Source organism: Engystomops pustulosus, unplaced genomic scaffold (genome assembly GCF_040894005.1).
Source record: "Engystomops pustulosus unplaced genomic scaffold, aEngPut4.maternal MAT_SCAFFOLD_157, whole genome shotgun sequence".
In the NCBI taxonomy this organism is placed as follows: domain Eukaryota; kingdom Metazoa; phylum Chordata; class Amphibia; order Anura; family Leptodactylidae; genus Engystomops; species Engystomops pustulosus.
The window spans coordinates 31,699-48,054 of record NW_027285037.1 but is presented as its reverse complement, the minus strand read 5'-3'; the positions used below and the strand labels follow the sequence as shown (position 1 = coordinate 48,054).

The following is a 16,356-nucleotide window of genomic DNA, read 5'->3' as shown; positions in this document are numbered from 1 at the left end:
TGGGGGGTCTGTACGTGTGTTGGAGGGGTCTGTACGTGTGTTGGAGGGGTCTGTACGTGTGTTGGAGGGGGCTCTGTACGTGTGTTGGGGGGTGTCTGTACGTGTGTTGGGGGTGTCTGTACGTGTGTTGGAGGGGGCTGTACGTGTGTTGGGGGGGTCTGTACGTGTGTTGGGGGGTCTGTACGTGTGTTGGGGGGTCTGTACGTGTGTTGGGGGTCTGTACGTGTGTTGGGGGGTCTGTACGTGTGTTGGGGGGTCTGTACGTGTGTTGGAGGGGTCTGTACGTGTGTTGGAGGGGGCTGTACGTGTGTTGGGGGTGTCTGTACGTGTGTTGGGGGTGTCTGTACGTGTGTTGGAGGGGGCTGTACGTGTGTTGGGGGGGTCTGTACGTGTGTTGGGGGGTCTGTACGTGTGTTGGGGGGGTCTGTACGTGTGTTGGGGGTCTGTACGTGTGTTGGGGGGTCTGTACGTGTGTTGGGGGGTCTGTACGTGTGTTGGAGGGGTCTGTACGTGTGTTGGAGGGGTCTGTACGTGTGTCGGGGGGTCTGTACGTGTGTCGGAGGGGTCTGTACGTGTGTCGGAGAGGTCTGTACGTGTGTTGGAGGGGTCTGTACGTGTGTTGGGGGGGGTCTGTACGTGTGTTGGGGGGGTCTGTACAGTGTGTTGGGGGGTCTGTACGTGTGTTGGGGGGTCTGTACGTGTGTTGGGGGTGTCTGTACGTGTGTTGGGGGTGTCTGTACGTGTATTGGAGGGGCTGTACGTGTGTTGGGGGGGTCTGTACGTGTGTTGGGGGGTCTGTACGTGTGTTGGGGGGGTCTGTACGTGTGTTGGGGGTCTGTACGTGTGTTGGGGGGTCTGTACGTGTGTTGGAGGGGTCTGTACGTGTGTTGGAGGGGTCTGTACGTGTGTTGGAGGGGGCTGTACGTGTGTTGGGGGTGTCTGTACGTGTGTTGGGGGTGTCTGTACGTGTGTTGGAGGGGGCTGTACGTGTGTTGGGGGGGTCTGTACGTGTGTTGGGGGGTCTGTACGTGTGTTGGGGGGGTCTGTACGTGTGTTGGGGGTCTGTACGTGTGTTGGGGGGTCTGTACGTGTGTTGGGGGGTCTGTACGTGTGTTGGAGGGGTCTGTACGTGTGTTGGGGGGTCTGTACGTGTGTTGGGGGGTCTGTACGTGTGTTGGGGGGTCTGTACGTGTGTTGGGGGGTCCTGTACGTGTGTTGGAGGGGTCTGTACGTGTGTTGGGGGGGTCTGTACGTGTGTTGGAGGGGTCTGTACGTGTGTTGGAGGGGTCTGTACGTGTGTTGGAGGGGTCTGTACGTGTGTTGGGGGGTCTGTACGTGTGTTGGGGGGGTCTGTACGTGTGTTGGGGGGTCTGTACGTGTGTTGGAGGGGTCTGTACGTGTGTTGGAGGGGTCTGTACGTGTGTTGGAGGGGTCTGTACGTGTGTTGGAGGGGTCTGTACGTGTGTTGGGGGGTCTGTACGTGTGTTGGGGGGGTCTGTACGTGTGTTGGGGGGTCTGTACGTGTGTTGGAGGGGTCTGTACGTGTGTTGAGGGGTCTGTACGTGTGTTGGGGGGTCTGTACGTTTCCCGGTCCCGGGGACATCCCTTTTCCACTCTGTAACTTCCTGTCAGCGGCTTCTTTATCACAGACAGATATTTACAGCCCACAGTCCCCGCCTCCTCCGTGTAGAGGGCGGATATTGGAACCCACAGTCCCCGCCTCCTCCGTGTTCAGGGCGGATCCTGGAGCCCACGTGAGTTGGAGCTGTATTTATAAACAAGACATAGCGTAGGCCACGCCCCTGCACACTCCAGCCACTCCTTTCCGCTGCTTCCGCGCTGCTCCTCCCTTTCTTCCTTCCAGGACACGCCTCCTACTGGCTCCCGAGTTTGCGCGCTGCAGAGGGGGCGGAACGTCAGATGATCGCGTGACGTCAGAAGCCGTTAGTTCCCGTCTGCGGCCTCCACCTCCGCTCCGGACCCGGCATCATCCGCCCCGGTAAGAGATAGAAGGACAGAACCTGGACCGGGGTGGGAGAAGGAGGAGAGAACCTGGACCGGGGTGGGAGGAGGAGGAGAGAACCGGGACCCGGGGGGAGGAGGAGGAGAGAACCGGGACCCGGGGGGGGAGGAGGAGAGAACCGGGACCCGGGGGGAGGAGGAGGAGGAGGGACCCGGGGGGGAGGAGGAGGAGAGAACCGGGACCCGGGGGGAGGAGGAGGAGGAGAGAACCGGGACCCGGGGGGAGGAGGAGGAGGAGAGAACCGGGACCCGGGGGGAGGAGGAGGAGGAGAGAACCGGGACCCGGGGGGAGGAGGAGGAGGAGAGAACCGGGACCCGGGGGGAGGAGGAGGAGGAGAGAACCGGGACCCGGGGGGAGGAGGAGGAGGAGAGAACCGGGACCCGGGGGGAGGAGGAGGAGAGAACCGGGACCCGGGGGGGGGGGGGAGGAGGAGGAGAGAACCGGGACCCGGGGGGGGGGGGAGGAGGAGGAGAGAACCGGGACCCGGGGGGGGGGAGGAGGAGGAGAGAACCGGGACCCGGGGGGGGGGGGGAGGAGGAGGAGAGAACCGGGACCCGGGGGGGGGGAGGAGGAGGAGAGAACCGGGACCCGGGGGGGGGGGGAGGAGGAGGAGAGAACCGGGACCCGGGGGGGGGGAGGAGGAGGAGAGAACCGGGACCCGGGGGGGGGGGGAGGAGGAGGAGAGAACCGGGACCCGGGGGGAGGAGGAGGAGGAGAGAACCGGGACCCGGGGGGGGGGAGGAGGAGGAGAGAACCGGGACCCGGGGGGGGAGGAGGAGGAGAGAACCGGGACCCGGGGGGGGGGGGAGGAGAGAACCGGGACCCGGGGGGGGGGGGGGGGGGGAGGAGAGAACCGGGACCCGGGGGGAGGAGGAGGAGGAGGAGGAGAGAACCGGGACCCGGGGGGAGGAGGAGGAGGAGGAGGAGAGAACCGGGACCCGGGGGGGGGGGAGGAGGAGGAGAGAACCGGGACCCGGGGGGGAGGAGGAGGAGAGAACCGGGACCCGGGGGGAGGAGGAGGAGGAGGAGAGAACCGGGACCCGGGGGGGGGGAGGAGGAGGAGAGAACCGGGACCCGGGGGGGGAGGAGGAGGAGAGAACCGGGACCCGGGGGGGGGGGGGAGAGAACTGGATATCCAATGATGACGTCTTGGAGGTGGTGGAGGAGGTATCCAATGATGACGTCTTGGAGGTGGTGGAGGGGATATCCAATGATGACGTCTTGGAGGTGGTGGAGGGGATATCCAATGATGACGTCTTGGAGGTGGTGGAGGGGATATCCAATGATGACATCTTGGAGGTGGTGGAGGGGATATCCAATGATGACGTCTTGGAGGTGGTGGAGGGGATATCCAATGATGACGTCTTGGAGGTGGTGGAGGGGATATCCAATGATGACGTCTTGGAGGTGGTGGAGGGGATATCCAATGATGACGTCTTGGAGGTGGTGGAGGAGATATCCAATGATGACGTCTTGGTGGTGGTGGAGGAGATATCCAATGATGACGTCTTGGAGGTGGTGGAGGGGATATCCAATGATGACGTCTTGGAGGTGGTGGAGGGGATATCCAATGATGACGTCTTGGAGGTGGTGGAGGGGATATCCAATGATGACGTCTTGGAGGTGGTGGAGGAGATATCCAATGATGACGTCTTGGTGGTGGTGGAGGAGATATCCAATGATGACGTCTGGGAGGTGGTGGAGGGGATATCCAATGATGACGTCTTGGAGGTGGTGGAGGGGATATCCAATGATGACGTCTTGGAGGTGGTGGATGGGATATCCAATGATGACGTCTTGGCGGTGGTGGAGGGGATATCCAATGATGACTTCTCGGAGGTGGTGGAGGAGATATCCAATGATGACGTCTTGGAGGTGGTGGAGGGGATATCCAATGATGATGAGGTGGTGGAGGAGATATCCAATGATGACGTCTTGGAGGTGGTGGAGGAGATATCCAATGATGAGGTGGTGAAGGGGATATCCAATGATGACGTCTTGGAGGTGGTGGAGGGGATATCCAATGATGATGAGGTGGTGGAGGGGATATCCATTGATGATGAGGTGGTGGAGGGGATATACATTGATGATGAGGTGGTGGAGGAGATATCCAATGATGATGAGGTGGTGGAGGAGATATCCAATGATGATGAGGTGGTGGAGGAGATATCCAATGATGACGTTTTGGAGGTGGTGGAGGAGATATCCAATGATGACGTCTTGGAGGTGGTGGAGGAGGTATCCAATGATGACGTCTTGGAGGTGGGGGAGGAGTTATCCAATGATGACGTCTTGGTGGTGGTGGAGGAGATATCCAATGATGACGTCTTGGAGGTGGTGGAGGGGATATCCAATGATGATGAGGTGGTGGAGGAGATATCCAATGATGACGTCTTGGAGGTGGTGGAGGAGATATCCAATGATGAGGTGGTGAAGGGGATATCCAATGATGACGTCTTGGAGGTGGTGGAGGGGATATCCAATGATGATGAGGTGGTGGAGGGGATATCCATTGATGATGAGGTGGTGGAGGGGATATACATTGATGATGAGGTGGTGGAGGAGATATCCAATGATGATGAGGTGGTGGAGGAGATATCCAATGATGATGAGGTGGTGGAGGAGATATCCAATGATGATGAGGTGGTGGAGGAGATATCCAATGATGATGAGGTGGTGGAGGAGATATCCAATGATGACGTTTTGGAGGTGGTGGAGGAGATATCCAATGATGACGTCTTGGAGGTGATGGAGGAGATATCCAATGATGACGTCTTGGAGGTGGTGGAGGAGTTATCCAATGATGACGTCTTGGAGGTGGTGGAGTGGATATACAATGATGACGTCTTGGAGGTGGTGGAGGAGGTATCCAATGATGACGTCTTGGAGGTGGGGGAGGAGTTATCCAATGATGACGTCTTGGAGGTGGGGGAGGGGATATCCAATGATAATGATGATGTCTTGGAGGTGGTGGAGGAGATATCCAATGATGACGTCTTGGAGGTGGTGGAGGGGATATCCAATGATGACGTCTTGGAGGTGGTGGAGGGGATATCCAATGATGACGTCTTGGAGGTGGTGGAGGGGATATCCAATGATGACGTCTTGGAGGTGGTGGAGGAGTTATCCAATGATGACGTCTTGGAGGTGGTGGAGGGGATATCCAATGATGACGTCTTGGAGGTGGCGGAGGGGATACCCAATGATGACGTCTTGGAGGTGGGGGAGGGGATACCCAATGATGACGTCTTGGAGGTGGGGGAGGGGATACCCAATGATGACGTCTTGGAGGTGGGGGAGGGGATATCCAATGATGACGTCTTGGAGGTGGTGGAGGAGATATCCAATGATGACGTCTTGGTGGTGGTGGAGGAGATATCCAATGATGACGTCTTGGAGGTGGGGGAGGGGATACCCAATGATGACGTCTTGGAGGTGGGGGAGGGGATACCCAATGATGACGTCTTGGAGGTGGGGGAGGGGATATCCAATGATGACGTCTTGGAGGTGGTGGAGGAGATATCCAATGATGACGTCTTGGAGGTGGGGGAGGGGATACCCAATGATGACGTCTTGGAGGTGGGGGAGGGGATATCCAATGATGACGTCTTGGAGGTGGGGGAGGGGATATCCAATGATGACGTCTTGGAGGTGGGGGAGGGGATATCCAATGATTTTGTGGTGGGGAGTGAATTTTTAATCTTTTTCTTTATTTCCTCATATTTTTTATTTCAGGAATTCTCAGCGATATTGAAAATGTCACATGAGAAGAGCTTCCTGGTGACCGGGGACCCCTATTCCAGCCCCCCTTACCCTGTAGCTCCTCCAGTCTCAGCCCCAGGATACGCACAGCCCCCCTATCCCAATGCTGCCCCCTATCCCAATGCTGCCCCCTATCCCAATACTGCCCCCTATCCTAATACTGCCCCCTATCCAGCTGAGGTTCCCTATCCTAATGCTGTCCCTTACCCCACTCACTCTCCAATGGGACAGCTTCCATATCCTCCGGCTTACAACCAGGGGCCCTACCCAGGGGCCCCATATCCTGGCCAGCCGTACCAGCCCCAATATGGACAGGGCGGCTACCCCTCTGAGCAGAGCGGTGAGTGGATGGGATGTGGGGGGGGATAGGTTTCTGTCGTTCAGACCTGGGATCATGAGTCTTTGTGTCTTGCAGACTTTGGATCCCCCATACACAGCACCACTTACCATGAGGAGGGGCCCCCATCTTACTGCGACAACCAGGATTTTCCTATCAGCCACTGGGATGATAAGAACATTCGACGAGCGTTTATCCGTAAGGTGAGTGTGGACCATTGTCACAGGGCAGCCCCGATCTCCTGCAGGGGGTGCCGCTCTGTGGTCCCACCCCTGAGTCTAAACTGATCTGACTGTGCAGAAGGGACGATCCCTGGTGGGGCAGTGTCTTAATGTGATTGTGCGCTGCCGGGCCTGGGGCGGGTGTGGCGCCTCGTTAGCCTGGCCTGGGGCGGGTGTGGCGCCTCGTTAGCCGGGCCTGGGGCGGGTGTGGCGCCTCGTTAGCCGGGCCTGGGGCGGGTGTGGCGCCTCGTTAGCCGGGCCTGGGGCGGGTGTGGCGCCTCGTTAGCCGGGCCTGGGGCGGGTGTGGCGCCTCGTTAGCCGGGCCTGGGGCGGGTGTGGCGCCTCGTTAGCCGGGCCTGGGGCGGGTGTGGCGCCCCGTTAGCCGGGCCTGGGGCGGGTGTGGCGCCTCGTTAGCCGGGCCTGGGGCGGGTGTGGCGCCCCGTTAGCCGGGCCTGGGGCGGGTGTGGCGCCCCGTTAGCCGGGCCTGGGGCGGGTGTGGCGCCCCGTTAGCCGGGCCTGGGGCGGGTGTGGCGCCCCGTTAGCCGGGCCTGGGGCGGGTGTGGCGCCCCGTTAGCCGGGCCTGGGGCGGGTGTGGCGCCCCGTTAGCCGGGCCTGGGGCGGGTGTGGCGCCCCGTTAGCCGGGCCTGGGGCGGGTGTGGCGCCCCGTTAGCCGGGCCTGGGGCGGGTGTGGCGCCCCGTTAGCCGGGCCTGGGGCGGGTGTGGCGCCCCGTTAGCCGGGCCTGGGGCGGGTGTGGCGCCCCGTTAGCCGGGCCTGGGGCGGGTGTGGCGCCCCGTTAGCCGGGCCTGGGGCGGGTGTGGCGCCCCGTTAGCCGGGCCTGGGGCGGGTGTGGCGCCCCGTTAGCCGGGCCTGGGGCGGGTGTGGCGCCCCGTTAGCCGGGCCTGGGGCGGGTGTGGCGCCCCGTTAGCCGGGCCTGGGGCGGGTGTGGCGCCCCGTTAGCCGGGCCTGGGGCGGGTGTGGCGCCCCGTTAGCCGGGCCTGGGGCGGGTGTGGCGCCCCGTTAGCCGGGCCTGGGGCGGGTGTGGCGCCCCGTTAGCCGGGCCTGGGGCGGGTGTGGCGCCCCGTTAGCCGGGCCTGGGGCGGGTGTGGCGCCCCGTTAGCCGGGCCTGGGGCGGGTGTGGCGCCCCGTTAGCCGGGCCTGGGGCGGGTGTGGCGCCCCGTTAGCCGGGCCTGGGGCGGGTGTGCCGCCCCGTTAGCCGGGCCTGGGGCGGGTGTGGCGCCCCGTTAGCCGGGCCTGGGGCGGGTGTGGCGCCCCGTTAGCCGGGCCTGGGGCGGGTGTGGCGCCCCGTTAGCCGGGCCTGGGGCGGGTGTGGCGCCCCGTTAGCCGGGCCTGGGGCGGGTGTGGCGCCCCGTTAGCCGGGCCTGGGGCGGGTGTGGCGCCCCGTTAGCCGGGCCTGGGGCGGGTGTGCCGCCTTGTTAGCCGGGCCTGGGGCGGGTGTGGCGCCCCGTTAGCCGGGCCTGGGGCGAGTGTGTCGCCTCGTTAGTCGGGCCCGGGGCGGGTGTGTCGCCTCGTTAGCCGGGCCCGGGGCGGGTGTGTCGCCTCGTTAGCCTGGCCCGGGGCGGGTGTGCCGCCTCGTTAGCCTGGCCCGGGGCGGGTGTGCCGCCTCGTTAGCCTGGCCCGGGGCGGGTGTGCCGCCTTGTTAGCTGGGCCTGGAGCGCTCTGTCTTGAGGTTTGTCTTCTCCTCAGGTTTTCCTGGTTCTTACGGCTCAGCTCCTGGTGACGTTTGCATTTGTGGCGGTTTTCACCTTTGTGGACGACGTCCGGGTTTACGTGCGCAGGAACACGTGGACCTACTACCTGTCCTACGCCATCTTCTTTGTCTCGCTCATCACCCTCAGTTGCTGTGGAGATTTTCGCCGCCGCCATCCATGGAACCTGGTGGCGCTGGTGAGTAGCCTCTCGGGGAGGGGGTCAGGGTGATGGCTGGTGCCGGGGGTCTCACCTCTCGTCTCCCCCCTCAGTCCGTCCTGACGCTCAGCCTCTCGTACATGGTTGGGATGATCGCCAGCTTCTACGAGACGGACGCGGTCATCATGGCGCTGGGGATCACTGCCGCCGTCTGCTTCACCGTCGTCCTGTTCTCCCTGCAGGTGAGTGGTCCTCCATTGTAGAGTCCTGACTCGGTGACTACCACCCCCATAATCTTCGGATTGTTTTCTCCACAGACAAAATATGACTTCACTTCCTGCGTGGGGGTCCTGATGGTCAGCCTGGTGGTCCTCATCATCTTCTCCATTCTCTGCATCTTCATCCGCAACAAGATCCTGCAGATCGTCTACGCCTCGCTTGGGGCGCTGCTCTTCACATGTGTAAGTCCTATGGAGGGTGCCCCAGGCCGCGGGGCGGAGAGGGCGGGCTACGGGCCGGAGAGTGACGGGGGGCGCTATGGGCGCCGCGGGCCGGTGGTTGAATGGGGCAGATGATGGAGTCACGTTGCACTGTGCAGCCCCCTGAGGTCCTCTCTCATCTTTTGTCTCCTCTTTCCCCCGTGTAGTTCCTGGCGGTGGACACGCAGATGATTCTGGGGAACAAGCAGTTGTCTCTGAGTCCTGAAGAATACGTCTTCGCTGCCCTGAACCTGTACACGGACATCATCAACATCTTCCTGTATATCTTGGCCATCATTGGCAAAGCCAAGGAGTGAGGGTCTGCAGCGGCCGGACCCTCGGCTTCCCCTGTGTATGTTAGCGGCTTCCCCTCCTCCAGGCCTGTAGATGGCGCTGCATGTTCTGTGCTACCACACACTTCAGACATTTCATAGCCCTCAATGTGAATGGCGCCGGCCGTGGCCTCCACGTGGTCCAGACATTGTCCTTATTGCATGGATAAGGAGCGTCCTGCAGTATTGTGTATGATATTGTTCTGTGGATCCTCGTCACATGCAGCCGGTTCCGATGCTTCAGTGGTAGCGCCTGTAGTGCGGGCAGCAGGTCCACGGCCCGAGGTCACGGCTTCTCCGTGGCTCCATGTGCCGTCACGCTGCTGCCCCCTGCATGATGACTGCAGACACAGACTGAATAAAGTCGTTTCCTCAAAGATTTTCGTTGTTGCCCATCGCTGCGACCGTCCACCCGCCCCAGTGTGATGCAGAGATCCCCGGATGGGAGTTGTGGAACCTTTCTGTCCACATCAAAGTTTCTGGTCACATTTAGAAAAAAATTTTTAAGGCAACAAATAACGACAGAAGCCACTGAGACACGAAACTGACAGACACAAGTGCAACTCACTGCGGCTTCTTACAAATTGTGACCCAAGGAGTGTGTCCTCCTATCGCTGCTAGGGGTGACTGTCCTATACCATGGCCCCCACATCATCACACCAGCAGGGGGCAGTGTGTCCTCCTATCACTGCTAGGGGTGACTGTCCTATACCATGGCCTCCACATCATCACACCAGCAGGGGGCAGTGTGTCCTATCACTGCTAGGGGTGACTGTCCTATACCATGGCCCCCACATCATCACACCAGCAGGGGGCAGTGTGTCCTCCTATCGCTGCTAGGGGTGACTGTCCTATACCATGGCCCCCACATCATCACACCAGCAGGGGGCAGTGTGTCCTCCTATCACTGCTAGGGGTGACTGTCCTATACCATGGCCCCCACATCATCACACCAGCAGGGGGCAGTGTGTCCTCCTATCACTACTAGGGGTGACTGTCCTATACCATGGCCCCCACATCATCACACCAGCAGGGGGCAGTGTGTCCTCCTATCACTTCTAGGGGTGACTGCCCTATACCATGGCCTCCACATCATCACACCAGCAGGGGGCAGTGTCCTCCTATCGCTGCTAGGGGTGACTGTCCTATACCATGGCCCCCACATCATCACACCAGCAGGGGGCAGTGTGTCCTCCTATCACTGCTAGGGGTGACTGTCCTATACCATGGCCCCCACATCATCACACCAGCAGGGGGCAGTGTGTCCTCCTATCACTGCTAGGGGTAACTGTCCTATACCATGGCCCCCACATCATCACACCAGCAGGGGGCAGTGTGTCCTCCTATCGCTGCTAGGGGTGACTGTCCTATACCATGACCCCCACATCATCGCACCAGCAGGGGGCAGTGTGTCCTCCTATCGCTGCTAGGGGTGACTGTCCTATACCATGGCCCCCACATCATCACACCAGCAGGGGGCAGTGTGTCCTCCTATCACTACTAGGGGTGACTGTCCTATACCATGGCCCCACATCATCACACCAGCAGGGGGCAGTGTGTCCTCCTATCACTGCTAGGGGTGACTTCCCTATACCATGGCCCCCACATCATCAGACCAGCAGGGGGCAGTGTGTCCTCCTATCACTACTAGGGGTGACTGCCCTATACCATGGCCTCCACATCATCACACCAGCAGGGGCAGTGTGTCCTCCTATCACTGCTAGGGGTGACTTCCCTATACCATGGCCCCCACATCATCAGACCAGCAGGGGGCAGTGTGTCCTCCTATCATTGCTAGGGGTGACTGCCCTATACCATGGCCTCCACATCATCACACCAGCAGGGGGCAGTGTGTCCTCCTATCACTACTAGGGGTGACTGTCCTATACCATGGCCCCCACATCATCACACCAGCAGGGGGCAGTGTCCTCCTATCACTGCTAGGGGTGACTGTCCTATACCATGGCCCCCACATCATCACACCAGCAGGTGGCAGTGTCCTCCTATCGCTGCTAGGGGTGACTGTCCTATACCATGGCCCCCACATCATCACACCAGCAGGGGGCAGTGTGTCCTCCTATCACTGCTAGGGGTGACTGTCCTATACCATGGCCCCCACATCATCACACCAGCAGGGGGCAGTGTGTCCTCCTATCACTGCTAGGGGTAACTGTCCTATACCATGGCCCCCACATCATCACACCAGCAGGGGGCAGTGTGTCCTCCTATCGCTGCTAGGGGTGACTGTCCTATACCATGACCCCCACATCATCACACCAGCAGGGGGCAGTGTGTCCTCCTATCACTGCTAGGGGTGACTGTCCTATACCATGGCCCCACATCATCACACCAGCAGGGGGCAGTGTCCTCCTATCACTCCTAGGGGTGACTGTCCTATACCATGGCCCCCACATCATCACACCAGCAGGGCGCAGTGTCCTCCTATTATTCCTAGGGGTGACTGTCCTATACCATGGCCCCCACATCATCACACCAGCAGGGGGCAGTGTGTCCTGCTATCACTACTAGGGGTGACTGTCCTATACCATGGCCCCCACATCACACCAGCAGGGGGCAGTGTCCTCCTATCACTCCTAGGGGTGTCTGTCCTATACCATGGCCCCCACATCATCACACCAGCAGGGGGCAGTGTGTCCTCCTATCACTGCTAGGGGTGACTGTCCTATACCATGGCCCCCACATCATCACACCAGCAGGGGGCAGTGTCCTCCTATCACTCCTAGGGGGACTGTCCTATACCATGGCCCCCACATCATCACACCAGCAGGGGGCAGTGTGTCCTGCTATCACTACTAGGGGTGGCTGTCCTATACCATGGCCCACACATCATCACACCAGCAGGGGGCAGTGTGTCCTCCTATCACTACTAGGGGTGGCTGTCCTATACCATGGCTCCCACATCATCACACCAGAAGGGGGCAGTGTCCTCCTATCACTGCTAGGGGTGACTGTCCTATACCATGACCCCCACATCATCACACCAGCAGGGGGCAGTGTGTCCTCCTATCACTGATAGGGTTGACTGTCCTATACCATGGCCCCCACATCATCACACCAGCAGGGGGCAGTGTCCTCCTATCACTGCTAGGGGTGACTGTCCTATACCATGGCCCCCCTCATCATCACACCAGCAGCGGGCAGTGTGTCCTCCTATCACTGCTAGAGGTGACTGTCCTATACCATGGCCCCCACATCATCACACCAGCAGGGGGTAGTGTGTCCTCCTATCACTACTAGGGGTGACTGTCCTATATCATGGCCCCACATCATCACACCAGCAGGGGGCAGTGTGTCCTCCTATCACTGCTAGGGGTGACTGTCCTATACCATGGCCCCCACATCATCACACCAGCAGGGGGCAGTGTGTCCTCCTATCACTGCTAGGGGTGACTGTCCTATACCATGGCCCCCACATCATCACACCAGCAGGGGGCAGTGTGTCCTGCTATCACTACTAGGGGTGACTGTCCTATACCATGGCCCCCACATCATCACACCAGCAGGGGGCAGTGTGTCCTCCTATCACTGCTAGGGGTGGCTGTCCTATACCATGGCCCACACATCATCACACCAGCAGGGGGCAGTGTCCTATCATTTCTAGGGGTGACTGTCCTATACCATGGCCTCCACATCATCACACCAGCAGGGGGCACTATCCTCCTATCACTACTAGGGGTGACTGTCCTATACCATGGCCCCCACATCATCACACCAGCAGGGGGCAGTGTGTCCTCCTATCACTACTAGGGGCAGTGTGTCCTATACCATGGCTCCCACATCATCACACCAGCAGGGGGCAGTGTGTCCTCCTATCACTCCTAGGGGTGACTGTCCTATACCATGGCCCCCCACATCATCACACCAGCAGGGGGCAGTGTCCTCCTATCACTCCTAGGGGTGACTGTCCTATACCATGGCCCCCACATCATCACACCAGCAGGGGGCAGTGTCCTCCTATCACTCCTAGGGGTGACTGTCCTATACCATGGCCCCCACATCATCTCACCAGCAGGGGGCAGTGTCCTCCTATCACTGCTAGGGGTGACTGTCCTATACCATGACCCCCACATCATCACACCAGCAGGGGGCAGTGTGTCCTCCTATCACTATTAGGGGTGACTGTCCTATACCATGGCCCCCACATCATCACACCAGCAGGGGGCAGTGTGTCCTCCTATCACTACTAGGGGTGACTGTCCTATACCATGGCCCCACATCATCACACCAGCAGGGGGCAGTGTGTCCTCCTATCACTGCTAGGGGTGACTGTCCTATACCATGGCCCCACATCATCTCACCAGCAGGGGGCAGTGTGTCCTCTTATCACTGCTAGGGGTGACTTTCCTATACCATTACCCCCACATCATCACACCAGCAGGGGGCAGTGTGTCCTATCACTGCTAGGGGTGACTGTCCTATACCATGGCCCCCACATCATCACACCAGCAGGGGGCAGTGTGTCCTCCTATCACTACTAGGGGTGACTGTCCTATACCATGGCCCCCACATCATCACACCAGCAGGGGGCAGTGTGTCCTCCTATCACTGCTAGGGGTGACTTTCCTATACCATTACCCCCACATCATCACACCAGCAGGGGGCAGTGTGTCCTCCTATCACTGCTAGGGGTGACTGTCCTATACCATGGCCCCCACATCATCACACCAGCAGGGGGCAGTGTGTCCTCCTATCACTGCTAGGGGTGACTATTCTATACCATTACCCCCACATCATCACAGCAGCAGGGGGCAGTGTGTCCTCCTATCACTGCTAGGGGTGACTGTCCTATACCATGGCCCCCACATCATCTCAGCAGCAGGGGTCAGTGTGTCCTCCTATCACTGCTAGGGGTGACTGTCCTATACCATGGCCCCCACATCATCACAGCAGCAGGGGGCAGTGTGTCCTCCTATCACTGCTAGGGGTGACTGTCCTATACCATGGCCCCCACATCATCTCACCAGCAGGGGCAGTGTCCTCTTATCATTGCTAGGGGTGACTGTCCTATACCATGACCCCCACATCATCACACCAGCAGGGGGCAGTGTGTCCTCCTATCACTGCTAGGGGTGACTTTCCTATACCATGGCCCCCACATCTTCTCACCAGCAGGGGGCAGTGTCCTCCTATCACTGCTAGGGGTGACTGTCCTATACCATGGCCCACACATCTTCTCACCAGCAGGGGGCAGTGTCCTCCTATCACTACTAGGGGTGACTGTCCTATACCATGGCCCCACATCATCACACCAGCAGGGGGCAGTGTCCTCCTATCACTGCTAGGGGTGACTGTCCTATACCATGGCCCACACATCATCACACCAGCAGGGGGCAGTGTGTCCTCCTATCACTGCTAGGGGTGACTGTCCTATACCATGGCACCACATCATCACACCAGCAGGGGGCAGTGTGTCCTCCTATCACTGCTAGGGGTGACTGTCCTATACCATGGCCCCCACATCATCACACCAGCAGGGGGCAGTGTGTCCTCCTATCACTGCCAGGGGTGACTGTCCTATACCATGGCCCCCACATCATTACACCAGCAGGGGCAGTGTGTCCTCCTATCACTGCTAGGGGTGACTGTCCTATACCATGGCCCCCACATCATCCAACCAGAAGGGGGCAGTGTGTCCTCCTATCACTGCTAGGGGTGACTGTCCTATACCATGGCCCCACATCATCGCACCAGCAGGGGGCAGTGTGTCCTCCTATCACTGCTAGGGGTGACTGTCCTATACCATGGCCCCACATAATCACACCAGCAGGGGGCAGTGTGTCCTCATATCATTGCTAGGGGTGACTGTCCTATACCATGGCCCCCACGTCATCACACCAGCAGGGGGCAGTGTGTCCTCCTATCACTGCTAGGGGTGACTGTCCTATACCTTGGCCCCACATCATCACGCCAGCAGGGGGCAGTGTGTCCTCCAATCACTGCTAGGGGTGACTGTCCTATACCATGGCCCCCACATCATCTCACCAGCAGGGGGCACTGTCCTCCTATCACTGCTAGGGGTGTCTGTCCTATACCATGGCCCCCACATCATCACACCAGCAGGGGGCAGTTTGTCCTCCTATCACTTCTAGGGGTGACTGTCCTATACCATGGCCCCCACATAATCACACCAGCAGGGGGCAGTGTGTACTCCTATCACTGCTAGGGCTGACTGTCCTATACCATGGCCCCCACATCATCACACCAGCAGGGTCAGTGTCCTCCTATCACTCCTAGGGGTGACTGCCCTATACCATGGCTCTCCACATCATCACACCAGCAGGGGGCAGTGTGTCCTCCTATCACTACTAGGGGTGACTGTCCTATACCATGGCCCCCACATCATCACACCAGCAGGGGGCAGTGTGTCCTCATATCATTGCTAAGGGTGACTGTCCTATACCATGGCCCCCACATCATCACACCAGCAGGGGGCAGTGTGTCCTCCTATCACTGCTAGGGGTGACTGTCCTATACCATGGCCCCCACATCATCACACCAGCAGGGGGCAGTGTGTCCTCCTATCGCTGCTAGGGGTGACTGTCCTATACCATGGCCCCCACATCATCACACCAGCAGGGGGCAGTGTGTCCTCCTATCACTGCTAGGGGTGACTGTCCTATACCATGGCCCCCACATCATCACACCAGCAGGGGGCAGTGTGTCCTCCTATCACTACTAGGGGTGACTGTCCTATACCATGGCCCCCACATCATCACACCAGCAGGGGGCAGTGTGTCCTCCTATCACTTCTAGGGGTGACTGCCCTATACCATGGCCTCCACATCATCACACCAGCAGGGGGCAGTGTCCTCCTATCGCTGCTAGGGGTGACTGTCCTATACCATGGCCCCCACATCATCACACCAGCAGGGGGCAGTGTGTCCTCCTATCACTGCTAGGGGTGACTGTCCTATACCATGGCCCCCACATCATCACACCAGCAGGGGGCAGTGTGTCCTCCTATCACTGCTAGGGGTAACTGTCCTATACCATGGCCCCCACATCATCACACCAGCAGGGGGCAGTGTGTCCTCCTATCGCTGCTAGGGGTGACTGTCCTATACCATGACCCCCACATCATCGCACCAGCAGGGGGCAGTGTGTCCTCCTATCGCTGCTAGGGGTGACTGTCCTATACCATGGCCCCCACATCATCACACCAGCAGGGGGCAGTGTGTCCTCCTATCACTACTAGGGGTGACTGTCCTATACCATGGCCCCACATCATCACACCAGCAGGGGGCAGTGTGTCCTCCTATCACTGCTAGGGGTGACTTCCCTATACCATGGCCCCCACATCATCAGACCAGCAGG

The 16,356-nt window shown here is 59.7% G+C and overlaps 1 protein-coding gene across 1 annotated transcript; it reads left to right on the top strand.

The window, feature by feature from the left end:
- The first annotated feature begins 1,842 nt into the window (after positions 1-1,842).
- Positions 1,843-9,400, top strand: GRINA (glutamate ionotropic receptor NMDA type subunit associated protein 1). The gene is made up of 7 exons (XM_072131861.1): positions 1,843-1,999; positions 5,759-6,125; positions 6,201-6,325; positions 8,049-8,249; positions 8,324-8,452; positions 8,528-8,671; positions 8,857-9,400. The coding sequence occupies exons 2-7, from the start codon at positions 5,780-5,782 to the stop codon at positions 9,004-9,006; spliced, it is 1,095 nt and encodes a 364-aa protein (XP_071987962.1). The 5' UTR covers positions 1,843-1,999; positions 5,759-5,779; the 3' UTR covers positions 9,007-9,400.
- The last annotated feature ends 6,956 nt before the right edge of the window (positions 9,401-16,356 follow it).

Excerpts from the sequence above, each read along its gene's own strand:
- GRINA (XM_072131861.1), top strand. The coding sequence starts at position 5,780 with ATGTCACATGAGAAGAGCTTCCTGGTGACCGGGGACCCCTATTCCAGC. Across the intron at positions 6,326-8,048 it reads GACGAGCGTTTATCCGTAAG|GTTTTCCTGGTTCTTACGGC; the intron begins GTGAGTGTGGAC and ends TCTTCTCCTCAG. Across the intron at positions 8,672-8,856 it reads GGGCGCTGCTCTTCACATGT|TTCCTGGCGGTGGACACGCA; the intron begins GTAAGTCCTATG and ends TCCCCCGTGTAG.